General features: G+C 35.0%; 1 protein-coding gene across 1 annotated transcript in view; it reads right to left on the bottom strand.

The window, feature by feature from the left end:
* LOC114361551 (uncharacterized) overlaps positions 1-12,267 on the bottom strand; it is a 38,077-nt gene extending 25,810 nt beyond the window's left edge. The window contains exon 1 of the mRNA XM_028316623.1: positions 12,004-12,267. Within this exon, the coding sequence (XP_028172424.1) occupies positions 12,004-12,027 (24 nt within the window). The 5' untranslated portion in view covers positions 12,028-12,267. The remainder of the gene's footprint in view (positions 1-12,003) is intronic.
* Positions 12,268-17,457: the final 5,190 nt, after the last annotated feature.

Consider the following 17,457-nt stretch of genomic DNA (forward strand, 5'->3'; position numbering starts at 1 on the left):
ACTAATGCAAATTACGTACGTTTTGCTTTATCTGTAGTTCATACGTCACGTCTAATGGAATTCACGCGCGCTCATTGAACTGTGCGAAGAAGCTGAGTGTTGCACGTCACTTAGTAACGATCACTTAATTCTCTAGCTTCATGGAGTGAAATGGTTTTACTTAGAGCATACTCGTACAAAACAAGCGAGAGAGATAGACACAAGCAATTGAGACGTGTAAGCTGCCTATCTTTGTGATGGTTTTTGTTTTATTTATCACACACTATTTACATAAGTTTAAGTTTTCTTAGCTGTCCATCAATTCAGCTTTGATAGAGACAAATCATTTTACAGATCTTAATTTTCATAAGGTAGGTACTGCTGCTATACTACTTATCACGTAATATGGCACATTTAGCCTGATGCAGTCGAATCGTTTTTGGCATATTCATTGTCTAACTTATGTAAATGCTATTATGACGTCATTAATCTCATCGTCAAATACCAGGAAATGTACTGCACTTAGTTCATTGTTGTCTCGCGTTAGTTTATGTGACAATAAATTACGAAATACACACAAACTACTCTTCCTAACCATCTAGATTACTTCCGAAAGCATGTGAATTCTCTACAATTACAAGTACAAAAACTGTCAATTATATTTTTAATTGGTCGCATGTTCCTATTTCAAATGTAATAAAGTTTTCATTCAGAGAAAATATAATTTTCATACAAGGTTCTTTTTTTAACTGAAAAAAAGGTTCTCAATTCGGTTTGTTTTTTTTTTCTAATCCGATTTACAAGATTCTTTTATTCGTTGCGGACTAGTTGTCATTTTGGTCCCGAAAAATGTTAATTAATTTTGGTTGAGTAGTTTTTATTTTATTTGTATTTTTCCTAACTTGAACGATACAACACGATACTCATTTATGTACAGCGATTACTTATTGAAAGCATGTAAAATAAGGAAGGGCCTAATTAGTTGTCATTTACGCGAGTGCAGCGACCGCAACCTGTTCAAAGAACGCAGAGAGAGGTAGGAGGTAACTTTCTTTCCTCTTCGGGTTGAATGTATGTAATGGAGTGGGTTTTAATCATATGAATAAACCCGAGAACTTGTTGTGTCTTCCGCGTTCAAAGTCAAGTAACGGATATAGGTACAGTCCTACTAATATTATAAATGCGTAAGTTTGGATGTCTGGATGTTTGTTACTCTTTCACGCAAAAACTACTGAACGGATTTTGATGAAACTTTACAGTATTATTGTTTATAACCCAGAATGACATATAGAAAGAAAGAAAGAAAAACATTTACTATTTGGCTATAATTTTATATAATTTAGGACGATCTGTGAAAAACTAAATTTCACGCGGGTGGAGCCGCGGGCAAAAGCGTTACTAGCATACATATAACGAATTAGTTAGATATGAAGTCACTGCAATAAAAAGAGAATAGTGTAAAGCAAAAGAGTAATTAAACCAACGATGATATTGCAAAAAAACAGAAGCCTATTTGTAGGCACAAAGATAATAATTAAAATTAAATGAATAACACTAATCAATCATCAATGAATGAATGAAAACTAAATCGTACTTTCCGATGAAGCTACATTCATTATTTTCTAAATACGTCAAAGTATAAAAATCATTATAGATTTAAAAAACGCAACAATTTATTTAATTCTTTCCTGAGATAATAAAAGCAATTAAGTTAAATATAATCATCTGCAATTAAGTATAAATATAAGTATACACACAAGTATATTTCGCACGCACGTCCATTTGAAATACAAGATTAAGATTTCAAATTACTGTAAACCGGATTTTAAAGCAAATTGCGATTGTTGTCTTATCTAAGAACCGTTTACGATGATTTTTAGGCCATGAAATCAGTACAATAAATCACTTAGATTGTAGTGAGGATGTTAACACGATAATTACTTAATTATCTACTGACATCAATATACTTAACTAGTACTTAACGTCATCTCGAAATTAATAATATCATGTTTTAGTTTTTGTTAGGTATTATCTATACTTATGAGGTCAATTCTGTCCATTAAATATATTTTCGAAATAACTATCAGGGGGTGATTAGTGATCGATACTGATGCCAAAAATGCAATCAGTAAAATTTTTGTCCGTCTGTCTGTCTGTCCTTCTGTATGTTCCTTATAGAAACAAAAACTACTCGACGGATTTTAACGAAACTTGGTACAATTATTCTTCGTACTCACTGGGAATTCTTAAGTATACTATAACCTGCCCAGGAGGGCAGGTTATAGTATACTTAAGAATTCCCACGGGAACGGGAATTAGCGGGAAAATCCTTTTGCATGAAAAATCTAAACCTCTTAAGTTAGACGCTTGAAATTTGGCATGCAGATATCTTAGTAAACTTAAAGCTTAGTTACAATAGGATATTGCAAAATTCCCACGGGAACTGGAGTTAGCGGGAAAATCTTTTTGTATGAAAAATCTAAACCGCGTAACATAAGTAGATGAAGGGGGTAAAACGGGATCTACGCGTACGAAGTCGCGGGCGGCCGCTAGTAATTTAATAAACATACAAGTAAAAAAGTTTGTTTACAAAATCAACAAGTTCTAAATCTCTTTGATAGAATGGCTCGTTCTTTTTTTGCAAGATTTTCAGAGACCTTTTTTCAGACCTTACAGAATACTGTATGTCGTACAGCATATTTGTTTCGTAGGTTTTTATCTGCATATTTTTTAACTGCACACAAAATCAGTTTTATAGTAATGAAATCAAACTTTAACAGAGAGTTCGGCAATCAAACCATTAGACCACTGACGTGGCTACATAATATTTTGTAATATTCTGTAAGTCGTAGAATAAAAACAGTACGGACACATTGAAAAATTTACACACCGAACTTGAAAAAAACTAAAACTGTGAACAATGTGCCGTAAAACCTATATTCATAGTGCGAAGTCGTCTCCACTTTCCACCAACACATAGTGTCAACCACTGATGGCTTAATGTTTATGTTTATAATCCATCGCCATACGGTGTTATTCAGAAAGCAAAACGGCGGCACTTTCGTTCTGGGGTGTACACATGTCGTTGACCTTTGACGTTACAGGGCCGGTTATGCATATTTTTGACAAGTTTCTGCAACCATTTTTACTGAGAAATGCTTTTGAAAATTACGCAATACGCATAAAGGTCGTGATCGCTTCGTCCGAAGTTACGCACAATACATTGAAGCGACTCTATCAGCCATTGCCAAATTATCGCAGGTAAAATTGGCGGAAGTTTGTCAAATCAAACATCATCCTCTTCGCAGATAAATGAATGATAGATGAATTTAAAGACATTTCACTGAAACTCATGCAACAATTTCGCTACCTACACTTTCAATTTAGTTAGGTAATTGACACTCAAACCATCACAATTAAAAAAAAAACAGTAAAATACCTATTTTCTATAATCGATGACTCAGGGTTTTGATTAACTTGAGTGATAAATAAACACATTACCACTCCTTTGAGTCGCACAGTCGGGTAAAAAATAGTAAACAAATAGCTATAAAATAAATAAAAATTGAATTATGTAAATTTGGTTTACATAATTCAAATTTCGAACTAATCAATAACATTAAAGGAAATTGTAATCAATAACATTAAAATAAAATAAAATTTCGATGTAATAGTTGCCCAAATAATAATTAATAAATTCAAACAATAATACAATAATAGAGGTAATCAATTACAAATATTCGGTGTGGTACATAAGTTAAGTAGCAGTACTATAATTGCATAAAAACAGTAGGTAAGAGACGAACTTAGAAGTCTTAATTTAAGCACAATCAATCAATCGAAATGTATTACCTATACAATACATATTCTAAGATATCTACTAAATAAAATACCAACTGAGAACCTCATCCTTTTCTTAAAATCGGTAATAAAACATATGGCATAATGGAAGGCTAACTGGACAAAAACTCTGATTGCTCTTAAGAGCGTTTACGCCGTTTGGCGCAAAAACAGTACTTTTTCAACTCGTTACAATCATTAACCAGTAATACTACAAATATGTTATAGGCATAAATAGTTAGGCAATTTCGTCGTCTAAATAGTTAATTGAGAAAATATTGCGATTAGTTTAGTATTCAAGAATTATATCAAGATAAGTCCACACAGGTTTTGTAAATTTCCACTTTAGCGTCAGTTTACAAGCTGAAATTTTTATAAAAATACTGTGAAAACGATTTAACAAACATTTATATCCTATAGCATAGATCCTTGGGCAAATAGTTATCTGAGAAATTTTTTAGATTTAAGCATTTTACAATAAGAAATCACAAATTAAAAAAACGTGAAATACCCAAAAATCAAAGTGATTTTTTCACCAATATTCTTCCTTTATTCAACACAAAAATAGCTTAATACAATAGAAGAATATCTTATCTAAAATATTTACTTTGAAATTTAAAATAATTCATTGTAATTTTTTTTCTATGAGTATTTGAAAACTACTATAAATCGCCGCGCACGAATCGTTCAAATTCAGTCCGCCTCGAGGCGTTCCAGAGTGAGGTCACGTCGCTCGGTGCTCTGCTGACATGTGTCACGCGTACGTTGATCTTTGACAGGTAGCTGGACTTTTATAGTGTATCCGCAAAATCTTGGTGGTAGATTTTGCGATCACGTGGTAATTAAAATATTTTATTGTTATTTTTCATTACAGTCTATTTTTACTACAAATTCTATTTCAGACGTAATGAAAAATAAAATTAAGTTATTTTTAGCGATGAAACGAAAACGAATGACGAAAATTTGGAACAGCAAGTTATGTATGTATACCTACTAATATTATAAAGAGGAATAATACTAATAATTTATTTGCCATAAATAGGTGGTTACAGAATAGTTAATAGGAATGCTCTGCCAGCAGGGTCCCACCTAGTTGTAGGGGGAACATACACAACATATTACAGTCGGAAAATCTTTGCGGTAGGTACCTCGGATTGTAGTTAGTTGGACAGTGGTCATTTGACCGCCACTTGAATCGTCTCACCCCTAAGCTTTTGGCTACCGCCGGCGCACTAAGCCGGTTGATGCCTAATCTCGGAGGCCCGGCTGCACTGAGTCGCTGACTATACTTTTGCGTCGCGCGTTATATGGTCCTATATGGGGCTCGAGTATGGCACAGTGCTGTGTAGTCGTGGAGCATCCTACTGTTCAAAAAAGCGCAACGCATGATATCACTGAGGCACAGGCAGAGGTAATTCGTGGATACCGCATAGTATCCGCAGTCCTATGGACACTGACTATGTCCCTACTGAGGATAAATGAGAAAAAAAATATTGTCATTAGTGGCGACGTATAACAATCCTACTAATATTATAAATGCGAAAGTTTGGATGTCTGGATGTTTGTTACTCTTTCACTCAAAAACTACTGAACGGATTTTGTTGAAACTTTACAGTATTATTGTTTATAAACCAGATTAACATAATTATAGGCTATAATTTATGACGATATGTGACAAATAAATTTCAATAAATAAATAAGACGTGTCTAAAAAGCGCAATCTATCGTCATTGGTTAAAATCTACAGCGCTGGACAAACTACTGTTTTTGACGTTCGTAAATATTCATGCGGGGGAAGCCGTGAAACGCCATCTATCAACATGATATCAAACAACAGATTTTACGAACTAAGGAGTAAAACGAGGTCCACGCGTACGAAGTCGCGGGCGGCCGCTAGTTCAAAATAAAATTAATAATATTTGTATTCATCTGGTCTTACTTGACTTTTACTTTACGTATGTCATGCACGATGACATTTGCGTCAATATTTGTGTACGTCCCCACTAGGCATAATTGGGATGTATTATTCTAATTTGTCATACCTAAGTTGTGAGAAAGCCTGTAGCTACAACCGAGAATAGACGCCAGTTGCGAGATGACCATAGGTCCCAAGGGGAAATGTACGTGTACGTGCACCACGAGAGGTGGAAACCAAAAGGTAGAGGCTTGAGGATCTAGGCCCCAGAGTGCTGAAGGGTACGCCTGGCCGTCAGCCAAATTTTACGTCGCACCATAGAGGAGTGGGTGCGACGGCATGATCGCCTCACACAAAGGGCGACCCAGGTTCTACCGGGCCATGGGTGCTTCGGGCCATTCCTCCACCGTATAGGCCGAGAGCCTGTAGATGGTTGTCAGTTAACGCTACAGTCTTGGCACGTGAGTCACCGCAGCAGACTGACACGCTCCAACAGTGCCCAGCCTAAGCGAACGAGCGGCGGTTGGAAATGACCTCTCCCTACCAATCGGGAAGAGGCGTGAGATAGATAGATAAACTGTTTATTTGTTGTAACACACTTTTTTAATGCTTTTAACACACACATTATGTATAGTAGCTATTGAAATTCAATTCAATATCGAAATAAAGTTAGTCAAGAAACACACTAGGTGACACCACTGGTATTTTGTTACACAGGTTATTAATAATTTCAACAGTTGCAACATAACAAAAGTGACAAAACAACATAAGATAAAGATGACTAGCGTTTCAAATAGTTCCCTGCGTCAGAGTGATGTGTGCCGCAGCGATGCAAAAAGCAAAGAGCTCAGTATAAACACTACCCTCAAAAGGGCAGAACACTGATTTTCAGCTTTTGCTAGAGAACGCATGAAGCGTACAGGTACGGAATGAACCCGCTCGCTTTCGGAAACAATATCTACATTAGTAGGTATAAAATATATGATGAGACAAATAATCTTATGGTATAGTGTGCTTACTTACGTGCTGAAAGAACACTTTCACAGAAAGAAGCAGTGGAAAGGGGGAGCGAGAGGCCTCAGCCGACACTCCGGTTATCCGCCGCCGACACCCTGGGCGCAAGAGGACAGCTTATGGTCTCCAACTGTCCCTTCCTAACAGGCCTCGGTCGCTAGACATGGAGGTGTCTGGTGGCGGCTAAGGACGAATGCTACAGGCAACAGCCAATGGCGATGTCCCGCGTTCCCTCATATCACTTATATGGATCATGGCAGAAACAGTCAGGTTTTTAGTGGGTGTAGGGGCTACCCACCTTCTGGTAGGAAGAACCCCACATAACCCACTAGCTGCCCCCGCAGCTGGTGGGTATGAAATGTTATGCATTTTCCGGATAAAAAAAAATAGTAAACAGGAAAAGTTTGTTTTAAATAGAACCGATTTGAAAAAATCTCTCACCATTAAAATTCATTTTTTTTTCTGCTGAACATAGGCTGTATAAAATATTCTCAAAATAGTAAAAAACCTTTGATAATTTACTATTTGATAAAGAATTTACGTATTTATTATTGATTAGGACTAATGTATACCATTATTTATAATTATAGAGTCGGTGTTGGAAGATTTGAAGATTTTATAGTTTCTTTGGGCTGTCACTTGACAGCCTGGCACACTTTTACGATGGTGGATCAAAGTATTTTGGTTTGACTATAGAGCGTGAGAACACGCACACAGTCATAATTATTTTAGTGTGAATAAAACTAGCATCGAAATTACCTAAACTTGACATGCCACGCTAGACGTAAACGCTCTTAAGATGCTAGTATTATTCGGAGTCCCAAAGTAATGAAGTGTTAAATACAAAAATAATTGATAAAATCAATGCTAATCAACTTCGTATGGAGCTCTAAATACAATCACTGCCTTACAGTACGACTACTCCAAGAAAAAACAATATAATAGTACCTACGACAAAAACACTATTGGTCAATACTAAACATATTAGTAGCAATCAACAATCATAGATGTAGGTGATCAAATTTATTTTGAAATTAATTTAACGTAACATATTAGTGTTGTTGTTGCAATTGCAAGTTTAACTTAGTAAGTACTTAGGTATTACCATTAGACATTCAATAAACACGGTAGATTGACCCACTATCTCTTCGACATAACGAAAAACAAATAGCGTATGAGGGTTACAACATAAGTAGTTCTCCTTTTACTTTTAGAGATGATCCTGCAGTGAATGGTGATTGGCGATCTTATAACTCTATCTTGGGCATGTTGAAATTAGAAGTAAACACTCTAATGATGTTGCAGAGTGCAGATGCAACATTCACTATTCGTAAAGGTTACTAAGTCAATCAATAGGTATTTCGTAATAAAGTATTTTTAGAATCGCACCGGAAACTTTGCTTGGGTCTTCAAACTTATGTCGAACGATCTGAATGTCGAAAGTCATACAAATTTAGCAGTATAAGTTTATCTTCAGTACCCAGTTTAATTATATTAACATTTATGTACCAAAAATTACCTTTTTTAGGTAATTTTTTCAGTTTTCTCAAACACTAGCGTCGTTTTCTCGCTGAAAATCATATAAAAAGTTTGTTTGACGTTTCATGGCCATTAACATCCCATATTTGAGCATAACGAACGATAAATGACGTAATGCCTGGGTTCTGGGCCTTATTCCAGACTTGTGGATTTGAATCGCAATGAAACTATATTAATGACTTGGGAGTAATTCTCTTTTTGGATTCCACCATTGTAATTTCTGCATAGCAAGGATCTACAGCTTGTGGGCTAAAGTGGGTCATGAGTGGTATTTCCTCATCGGTAGTTTCCCTGTCCACCATCGACCACAGTGTAAATTTTACTGCGTCTCTCATTGTTTCTTGTGGTCAGTGCGTTTATTTATAATTTTAATAATTATGGTAGGTTTTAAAAGTACCTACATCCGTATAGCATATTTTATCCTCTATCAATATTTGGCTTGTTCCTAAAAGTCAGGCTCACAGTTCTATTGTTTTCAAAAAATGTAAGTTCATAATTTGATTACCAACAGGTCTACGAGATCCACGACATTAAAAATAAAAAAGTATTTTCTTAGTAAATTTTCGTGGACCTTTGGGAATAAGCCCAATATTTTTGAGACGAACCTTTAATCAATGAAGGTAGCTAATGTACTATAAATAACTATAATTTTATCGTCTTCATTGAGGAAATTGAAATCGTAATTCAAGAAATCCAAATTCTTTTAATTTATACTTTATTTATTTATATTAGGAAGACCATTATTTATTACATAACACAAACTCTAGCTCGATTTCTAAGTCAACCGTGATCATCCTACTTCCGCCTGCATCGTTAGTGTCTAGGTTTTTGTGGCTCGTGTCTACCCTCATTATAATAATTTCTTGAAAGTGCTACGTGATTAAGGCTTTAAGGCTAAACATAAAATATAAAATTGTATTTCTCATAATATTCCGATATTAAAACGGTAACTTTACGTAACGATAAGTCGATATTTTATTCATAAATCAGTGATGTAACTGAACCATTTTAGTAATTTCGTTTAGCTTAATTAATTTTATAGATTACATCATGAATTATCATAATTTAAAATAAGGCATGTAACTGGTTGGTAAAAACTAAAACGTGAGACAGAACATGCTTCTGTCTGTTTTCCGGGAGTTGTGTAAACCATTGAAATTTTTATTTTTATTAAATTTTATTTGGGTTTTCTCTAGAAGCAAGTGTGTTCGCTAGAAATATACTTCTTCTAAGAAGTATTTTTCTAGCGAACACACTTGCTTAGAAGTATTATAACTGTACCTCTAGTACGAAAAACTTTCGAGTTCGTTTCGTTTGCGTATTCAAAGTGTCATCGAAAAATTTTGTATGAAAAATTAAACAGCGCCCCCTATATTATAGCCGCCCTAGGGGGCGCTGTTTAATTTTTCATACAAAATTTTTCGATGACACTTTGAATACGCAAACGAAACGAACTCGAAAGTTTTTCGTACTAGAGGTACTGGTATTTGTTTTACTGATATTCAATCGATTATACACCAAGTGCAAATAATTAAAGGCACTCCTTTCAACTGCAAGATTGTAGAGTTTAACTTTATGTGTGTCGTTTGTACAGTCAAAGGCAAATATTTATGTACTTGGTGACACCCAAAGCACGGTAATACTACCGTGCCCAAAGTGACCAAAAAAAGTTGACAATACGAATTGTAACAAAGACGTGTTGCGAACTTTTTGGCAACTATTTGACGCTGACTTTACAACAGAGTAACTAATATTCATTACTTTATTGCTTTTGAACTAGGTTTTTCTCTTAGCGTTTGTGACCTTAGCTTCCAAACCCCCTTAAATCCTAGATTTTTCACAAATCTTTTTTTTCAGCGCGATTCAAATTTTTGGTGGGTATTTAATACGTGTATATTTTTAAATATTTTTTTTAAACTCACATGATTTTACTGACAAGTATTCATTCATGTTCATAGTTTATAGGTTAGTATGCGCTTGCGACTATGTATGTTACCACACCAAGACCGCATCTGACGGTTCGTCGTTGAAAAGCTTATGGTGGATGAGGAAATGAGGCCCATCGAATTGGTGATCGATTGGCACGGAAATCTGGTATGTCTATTGCCAATTAAATGATGTGTAGAGACATAAATGTAGGTATTTTTCTCTAGTTTTTTTTCTTGGATCTCTTTCTTCTTGGAATTTTTTTTTCATAGTTGAAGTACCAAAGATTCATGAAGTATTTAGATGGTTAATGTTGAATTTTATAAAATTAACATTTATTTTATTTTTTATTTAGTCTTTAAATAAAACAATTTGATATTTTAAACTAGATATCGTACGCTAACCTAGTCCCAAACTAAGCTGGCTTTTAAAACATTGCCTTACCTTTTCGTACGTCAGGAATATCAAAAGCGCTTAATACCTAATTAATATTGCTAAAATGATGTTTTACGTTATACCAACGAATTGATGGTGTTTTTTGCCTTGGTGTTCAAGCATAGTCCTCGCCATAACGTGCTAATTGAAGGAAACGACGGTAAACATAGAGTCGGGTGTACCGATACTGAAATGTCTGCTTTAATTAGAGTCTCAGGCCAGTAATCAAAAGGCTTCTATTTGTAACGATTTAGCTCTGTTTACATCGCGTATGGACAGCTTAATTTGATATTGCAATATACTCGGCAATCTGTTGTTAACATTCTTTTAGAAATGAAAATCCTTTCAAAGATATGGATGTAGATATATGGAAGGCTTTGCTCTAACATCAGACAGAACAACTTCCATTTTGGATACCATAATTGCAATTATTATTTAAGAGATAATTATATAAATAGTAATCCGCATATCCGCACCTACAAGGTGGACCGACGACATCGTAAAGGTAGCAGGGAAGCGCTGGACGCAGGCCCCTACTAATCGATCAATATGGAAAGCATTGGGGGAGGCCTATGTTCAGCAGTGGACGTCCTATGGCTGAAATGATGAATCCGCATATCTTTTTGCTACATTTAGATACAATAGGTAGAGTCAGAGATATGTTATTCATCCAATTATATACACCCTGGCAAACAGCATAGTTTTAAATAAAATCCTTATTTAGAATTTTTAATTCGTTAAAGTAACCATTTGTGTACCCGCATTGAAATTTTAGGTATGTCAAAATGTCACCGAAATGATAGTTTTCAAAAGTCATAAACTTAAAAAATTTAAGGACTCGTCATTTCACGATAACAATTTAACAATCGTGTGAGCTTCACTCATGGCATTGCCATAAGTTCACACCTTTTTCTACCCCCATTGTTTGCAATAAGTGAAAACGATTTTTCATAATTGCGTTTTTATGACGAAAACGTATCATTATGTTGCATGATAAATGTTTATTATAGAATAGACTGAAGAAAATTCACATAACTGACGTGAGTTCACTTTCTATATTTTACGTTTTTACTATCAATATAAACTGACAAACTATCAATTATGCTCGCTTTACATGCGATCTTAGCATTATTTAGATGCACTTAGGTTTTTTAAACTATTTTAGGTATTTTTGGTATGTTCATTGTAAATAATAAGTTTCGCTAGGTATTTTTAGCTAAGTGATTACGCTAAATCAATCGTAAATAATCTAGCTCTAAAACTCAATACATATTTTCACTTCTACCAAGACAGCGTCAGGTGAAAACATGTGAGAGCTAAACGAATAGATAGTAAATTATGAGTACTATACAAACCTTAATATTACGTATGCTCGTCATCCTTTATTTGTCGGGGAAAGTCACTTAGCACCTACCACACTACAGTCACCACACTTCACTTGAGTACGAAAGAGACAACACAATATCCCAGATGACTGCACTGAGTATTCCTGTTTTGTAATTTTATGTTTTTTAACCGCCAAAATGGGTTGTCAAATTTGAATTTGGAACGTTTGTTCGCACGTGCTGCGCGTGCGACGGCCGCGTAGTCGCTGTCACTCTCACCAACCGGCGGCTGTTGACTTTTCTTTTTATTTTAACGGCGATCCCCGCTCCGGTGATTGTGTATTATCGCATAACGTCGACGTTATCACAACATTTGGGACTTGGCTTAGTTTAAGTAATAATTAATTGCTGTAGTGATTGCATTCTAAATATAGTTTGGTGGACAATTATAGCTAAACACTTCCATATAGATGCCTTTCTTTCTAATAATAGAGATTAAAGCGAATTAGCGAAGAAATAAACTCCGGAAACAAATTACAGGTTGATTCTGATTTGAATCAAAAAGTATCTTGTGTCTGATTAAATTTATAATTCGTAAACATCTGCTTAAATCACCCTAGTTGTCTGTTCTAATTTGGTAAAGGTAGCATTTGGCATGTAACATAATTTTATAAGTTTCTGACTAACTCTACGTCTCAAAGCTTTTTAAGCTTTAAGTTATGTAGATAACTTTATTGTACGCCACACAAAACAAGAAATACACAAAAGAGGTGGCACATTAGGAGGTCTCGTCGCTGTGAAGCGATATCTTCCAGACAACTCTAGAGGACCGTTGATAGTCAGTTGATAATGTTTCTCTGGTATGGCACGATAAAATTATGCATTGGCCGACTCGCACCGCAGTGCGAATAGGCCGTGGTGTGTAATGCCCCATCCCTTCATTTTAAATAATAACATGCTTGTTAGTAGGAAGTAAATCGTAATTTTAAGACTAATATAATTATGAAATGTAATTTGTTGCTCATATAAATTTTATTATAATCAAATCCATTACTGAAATATCCTTATTAATTTCAGTAATAATTGCAATTGCTCTTGTGCTACTTACCGTGCTTATAATTCGCATATTATCTACAAACTTAGTTAGATTATACATTTAAAAATGTTTTCTATGAAACCCATTCAAAAATGTTAATATACCTACCTACACTGTAATTAAGTTACTTCACTGCTGTAATCCACTGTCACTTTCGTATACTTAGACAATATTATAGATACCATAAGTAAAAATATTTGAAGTGGGTAAGAAACAATTTGCATAAAAAATGTCCTGACATCTGATGTTACGTATTATTTACGTAAGTACAGAAAAATTAATATTCATTATAACAAAACTGTATAACAATGAACCCGATTAAGTAAAAACCTAAGTTGTTTAGGTCTTGACACAAGGATTTCAGCAGTCTCTGACAAAGTCTCATACGTCGTCATTTAGTAGGTATAGTTAGCACAAGTCAAAGATACAAAACAGAACAAGTTAGGTAAAAGAATTTAGATAGGTAGCTGGAAACATTTAATTTTCGGATACATCCAATTTATTTTGTAACCTATTATTGATACCGTTCGATAGAGCTCATGAAACACTTTCAGGATCAGTAATCAGTATTTGGATATCTTGTATAGTTTAGATATAATCGAGTGAGATCACTTATCGTTTCCACCCTGTATAGTATTAAATTGTATATAAAACCGTACGACGTTTTAGTTAGAACAAACTGACTTACCTTATTAAATTACATAATTATTCATGTGCACAGCTATACAAAATATTCATCTAAGTATGATTACCATAACTTTTCTTTCTTTCAACATTCTTCTCCAAATGTTCACCTATTGCATCAATATAACGTATCTTTTTACCTTTTGTAGAGTCTAAAACTGGATTTAATTACTGCAATGTAACTAAAATAAAACATGAACGGAATATCCAAAGCGGGCCACGTTCACTCACAAATCTTGTAAACTGTAAGGCTAAGTTCACTCTATAAACCTGTAAGTTTTTTTTACTAAGTATAATTTAATTAAGGATTTGCACAACGACCGGTCCCTTCTTTCTTGCTTTCCGCATGAGGTACTTCTCGTAACCTTTATCAGATCATTAGTTCACCAAGCAGGAGAGCTTTTGATAGAAAAAATGATTACATGAAAATTATAATCCTTTTTAAAGTCAAAGTCAAAGTTTCTTTATTTGTTTAGACCTAATAAATAGTTCTTACAAATCGTCATCTTGCTCTTAGGGAGCCTCTACATGTCTCATAATCTTTTTACCCTACCAGCGCTTCGAGACCAACATTTGGCAAGTGCTGAGAAGAAGCGCCGCAACAAACTCAGTCACCACTGTCTGCCGGTTAATATAAATAAATAGAAATAGCAGTAGTAGGTACATTCGATTCAGGAGCAGTTCACTGATTTAATTTTTTAAATGTACATAAATCAGGCTTTCGGATCACTCTCGCCCGTGATAATTGAAATTATTTTTCCGCTTTTTAACACCTATTGTTATTTCGTTAACGTGAAGGATATCTTTAAATAATTTAAAACTGTTGATTTCACCATCTACAGTGTAACCAACGTAACGCAACCGCACAATGTAGTCGTAGCCTTAGAGTTACTTAACACTTGAAGAACATCCTCCTGCGAGTCCGCTACCGGCGCAAGAGTCGGTCGCTGTGACGTTGTGACGTTGATCGACTCGAAACTGGGACGACTTGAGGAAAATCCTGGGGTTTACCACACGAGAACGGGGATCTTTCTCGGGAATAGCTCGTTAGGGACTTTCTAACTGTTGCAATTTATCTAAAACAAACTGCAAAACTCTACATAGGTATTAGTCATTATATTCTAAATATTGCAAGCGTATTTTTTTACGCGGGTTATGATTTTGACAGGCTATGTATGTATGTATGTATGTATGTATGTTCATCTGTTCCCTCGTAAGTAACTTCTAAACTACTTATCAGAATTCGACAAATGATCGTATCATTAGAAGCGTCTTAATTGTCCGCTGGTTATAGGCTATATGGGGTTTCACAAAATCGAATGTGGCGCCCTCTAGCGGACAAAACATACAAAGTAAAAAAATAAAGTTAAGATAAATATGCCGTGTTTGGTATCATTTGAAAGCGCTTTACTTGTACCTTTCGAATATATATATATATACATATATTACTAGCATTTGCTTGTTACATATTATAACTAGAAAACAATTGGGTAATTTTGGCCTAAAATAGGTGCCATGGCTGGTTTTTGCCATTAGCTTCGCTCTCGTAGATTTAGACAAAGAGTAGTGGTTTATAAAAGCCGGTGAAGTCTATTTCTCCTTAGGTACCTAAGTAATGATGCAACAGTCACTTAATACTGGTCACTTTAAATAATAGTACAAGTTTTACAAAACAATAAAACTTGTATTATTGAGCAGAGACGATGCACAGCATCTGGTGAGAGATGCGTCTACTTCCGGTGTAGTTTTTCACCATTTTATACCTTAANCTATCCGGGGCCGTGGTGGATAATTTTCTACCAAAATGGTAGTTTTTTCCGATTCATGGCAACACTCGAATAACAGACGAACAATCGCCCGGAACATTGTACCCCACTCCGGTGTCGCCATCTACCGGAAAATTGCTACCAAAGTTTGGGAATTTTTTGATCGCAACAAAATGGCCGACGGCTCAGCCGCCATCTTGTTTTTTGATAATCTGTAAATGTGGCCTTGAAGCAGACTATATAAGTCACAAAAACTCAAAAGAAATTTTCAAAAACAATGGCGCATCTCGGAGTGACACCTCCCTAAAAACACCCCGAAATCGCATTTTCAATCCAAGATGGCGGCGCGGCCATTTTGTTTTTCCGTTTTTTTCTCACATTTTTTAACACACCTTGGCAACCCTAATAAACTCCCAAAAAGGAAAAAATTCAGGATGAAAAACAAAAAAGTTGCTGTTTCAAAAAGTGCCGCCATTTTGTTTTTTGGTTCAAAAAATCTAGTAAAGCTGGCAGTCGAAAAATCTAGTTTAAAACAAACAACAACAATTTTACCCCTCTCCCCTCTAAATACCCCAAAAATACCCCTGATCAGTCAGTGAGTCAGTCAGTGAGTGGTAATCGAGCTTTATATAATATAGATAGATTTAAACGAGACTTTCCCTTCTTTCCAGGAGCCGTGGAATCGCCACCAGCCTTGCAGCTGCCTTCAGCTACGTCATCTTTTTCTTATCTTCTAAAACTAATTACAATCTGGAATCTAATTTCCACCTCAGCGGTACATTTGCTATATACGCTAGTTTTGGTTTAATTGGGACCGTGTACCTTTACTTCTTCCTGCCCGAAACTGAATCGAGGACTTTGGCTGAAATAGAAGCATTTTACAAAGGCGATAGAAAAATATTCGCTGATGACTTTTTGATAAACTCGTTTAGAAAGAAGCGACAAGATAGTAGAGAGAGAGCGAATTTGTGCTAGTCAAATAGATAAGTTATTTTCTCTGATTATGTTGAGCCCCGATTTCTTAGCTATGTGAAAATTAATCATATTTCTTCTTTGTCATTGCATTGGATTTTTGTCTTCATAATGAGAAATTGGCGGTAGTGTATATTTGTTACCTGTTACCACTAGGCTATTTCCGAATAAAAGTACATAAAATAATAATTTATCAATTGTTTAATAGTAGAGAAGGGTATAATTTGATTTATTAGTTTTATTACTTAGTATTAATTCAGTTTTTAACCTGATAAATTGGACTGAGTATTGTTCCATTATACACTGCTTTTGATTGAAACAAGGTATAACACGCCTACCTCCTTTGTACAAATTTTAGTTTAATGTTAACCTTCACGATAGAAATAAATTGTTTAATCGTTACAATGCAATGTTTTTATTTTTACATTATAATAACCTATAGGTGTTTAAGTTAAAAGGATGCATCCGTCATAATTATCGTGCACTTAGCACAGTGGTCGGTGGATCGCGTGATGGTGCCAACAAAGAAAAATAAACATTTCTAAACTAGATCTAATGCTGAGAAAGGCCTCCGGCTAAATCTTTTCTACTCGTAAGAAAATAATAAAGATAAAATAAAACAGTTTACTTAATGTACATTATTTATTTTAATATCCTATAAAAGTCTCTGGTTTCGCCTTTAGCTGTAGTCATCCATGTAAAAGGTCTGCCACAAAACATTCCACCAGTACATTTCGCCTTTTGTTTGATTTTCTGGGGCTTGTCTAGTTTTAACTTTTCTATTGACCAACTTAGATAATCATTATCATCATTATTGAAATCTAGTTGCTTTGATTCTGGTAATATTTCGTACAAATCATGGATATTTTCACTTGTTGAGACAATTTGATTCGATGATAACGTACTATGCTCATTATCACATGGTAAAACTTCGAAATCTGGAAGAAAAGTTAAGAATTTATTAGT

The sequence above is a fragment of the Ostrinia furnacalis genome, unplaced genomic scaffold (genome assembly GCF_004193835.3).
Source record: "Ostrinia furnacalis isolate ACB-3 unplaced genomic scaffold, ASM419383v2 OfSCF5816, whole genome shotgun sequence".
Taxonomy (NCBI): Eukaryota; Metazoa; Arthropoda; class Insecta; order Lepidoptera; family Crambidae; genus Ostrinia; species Ostrinia furnacalis.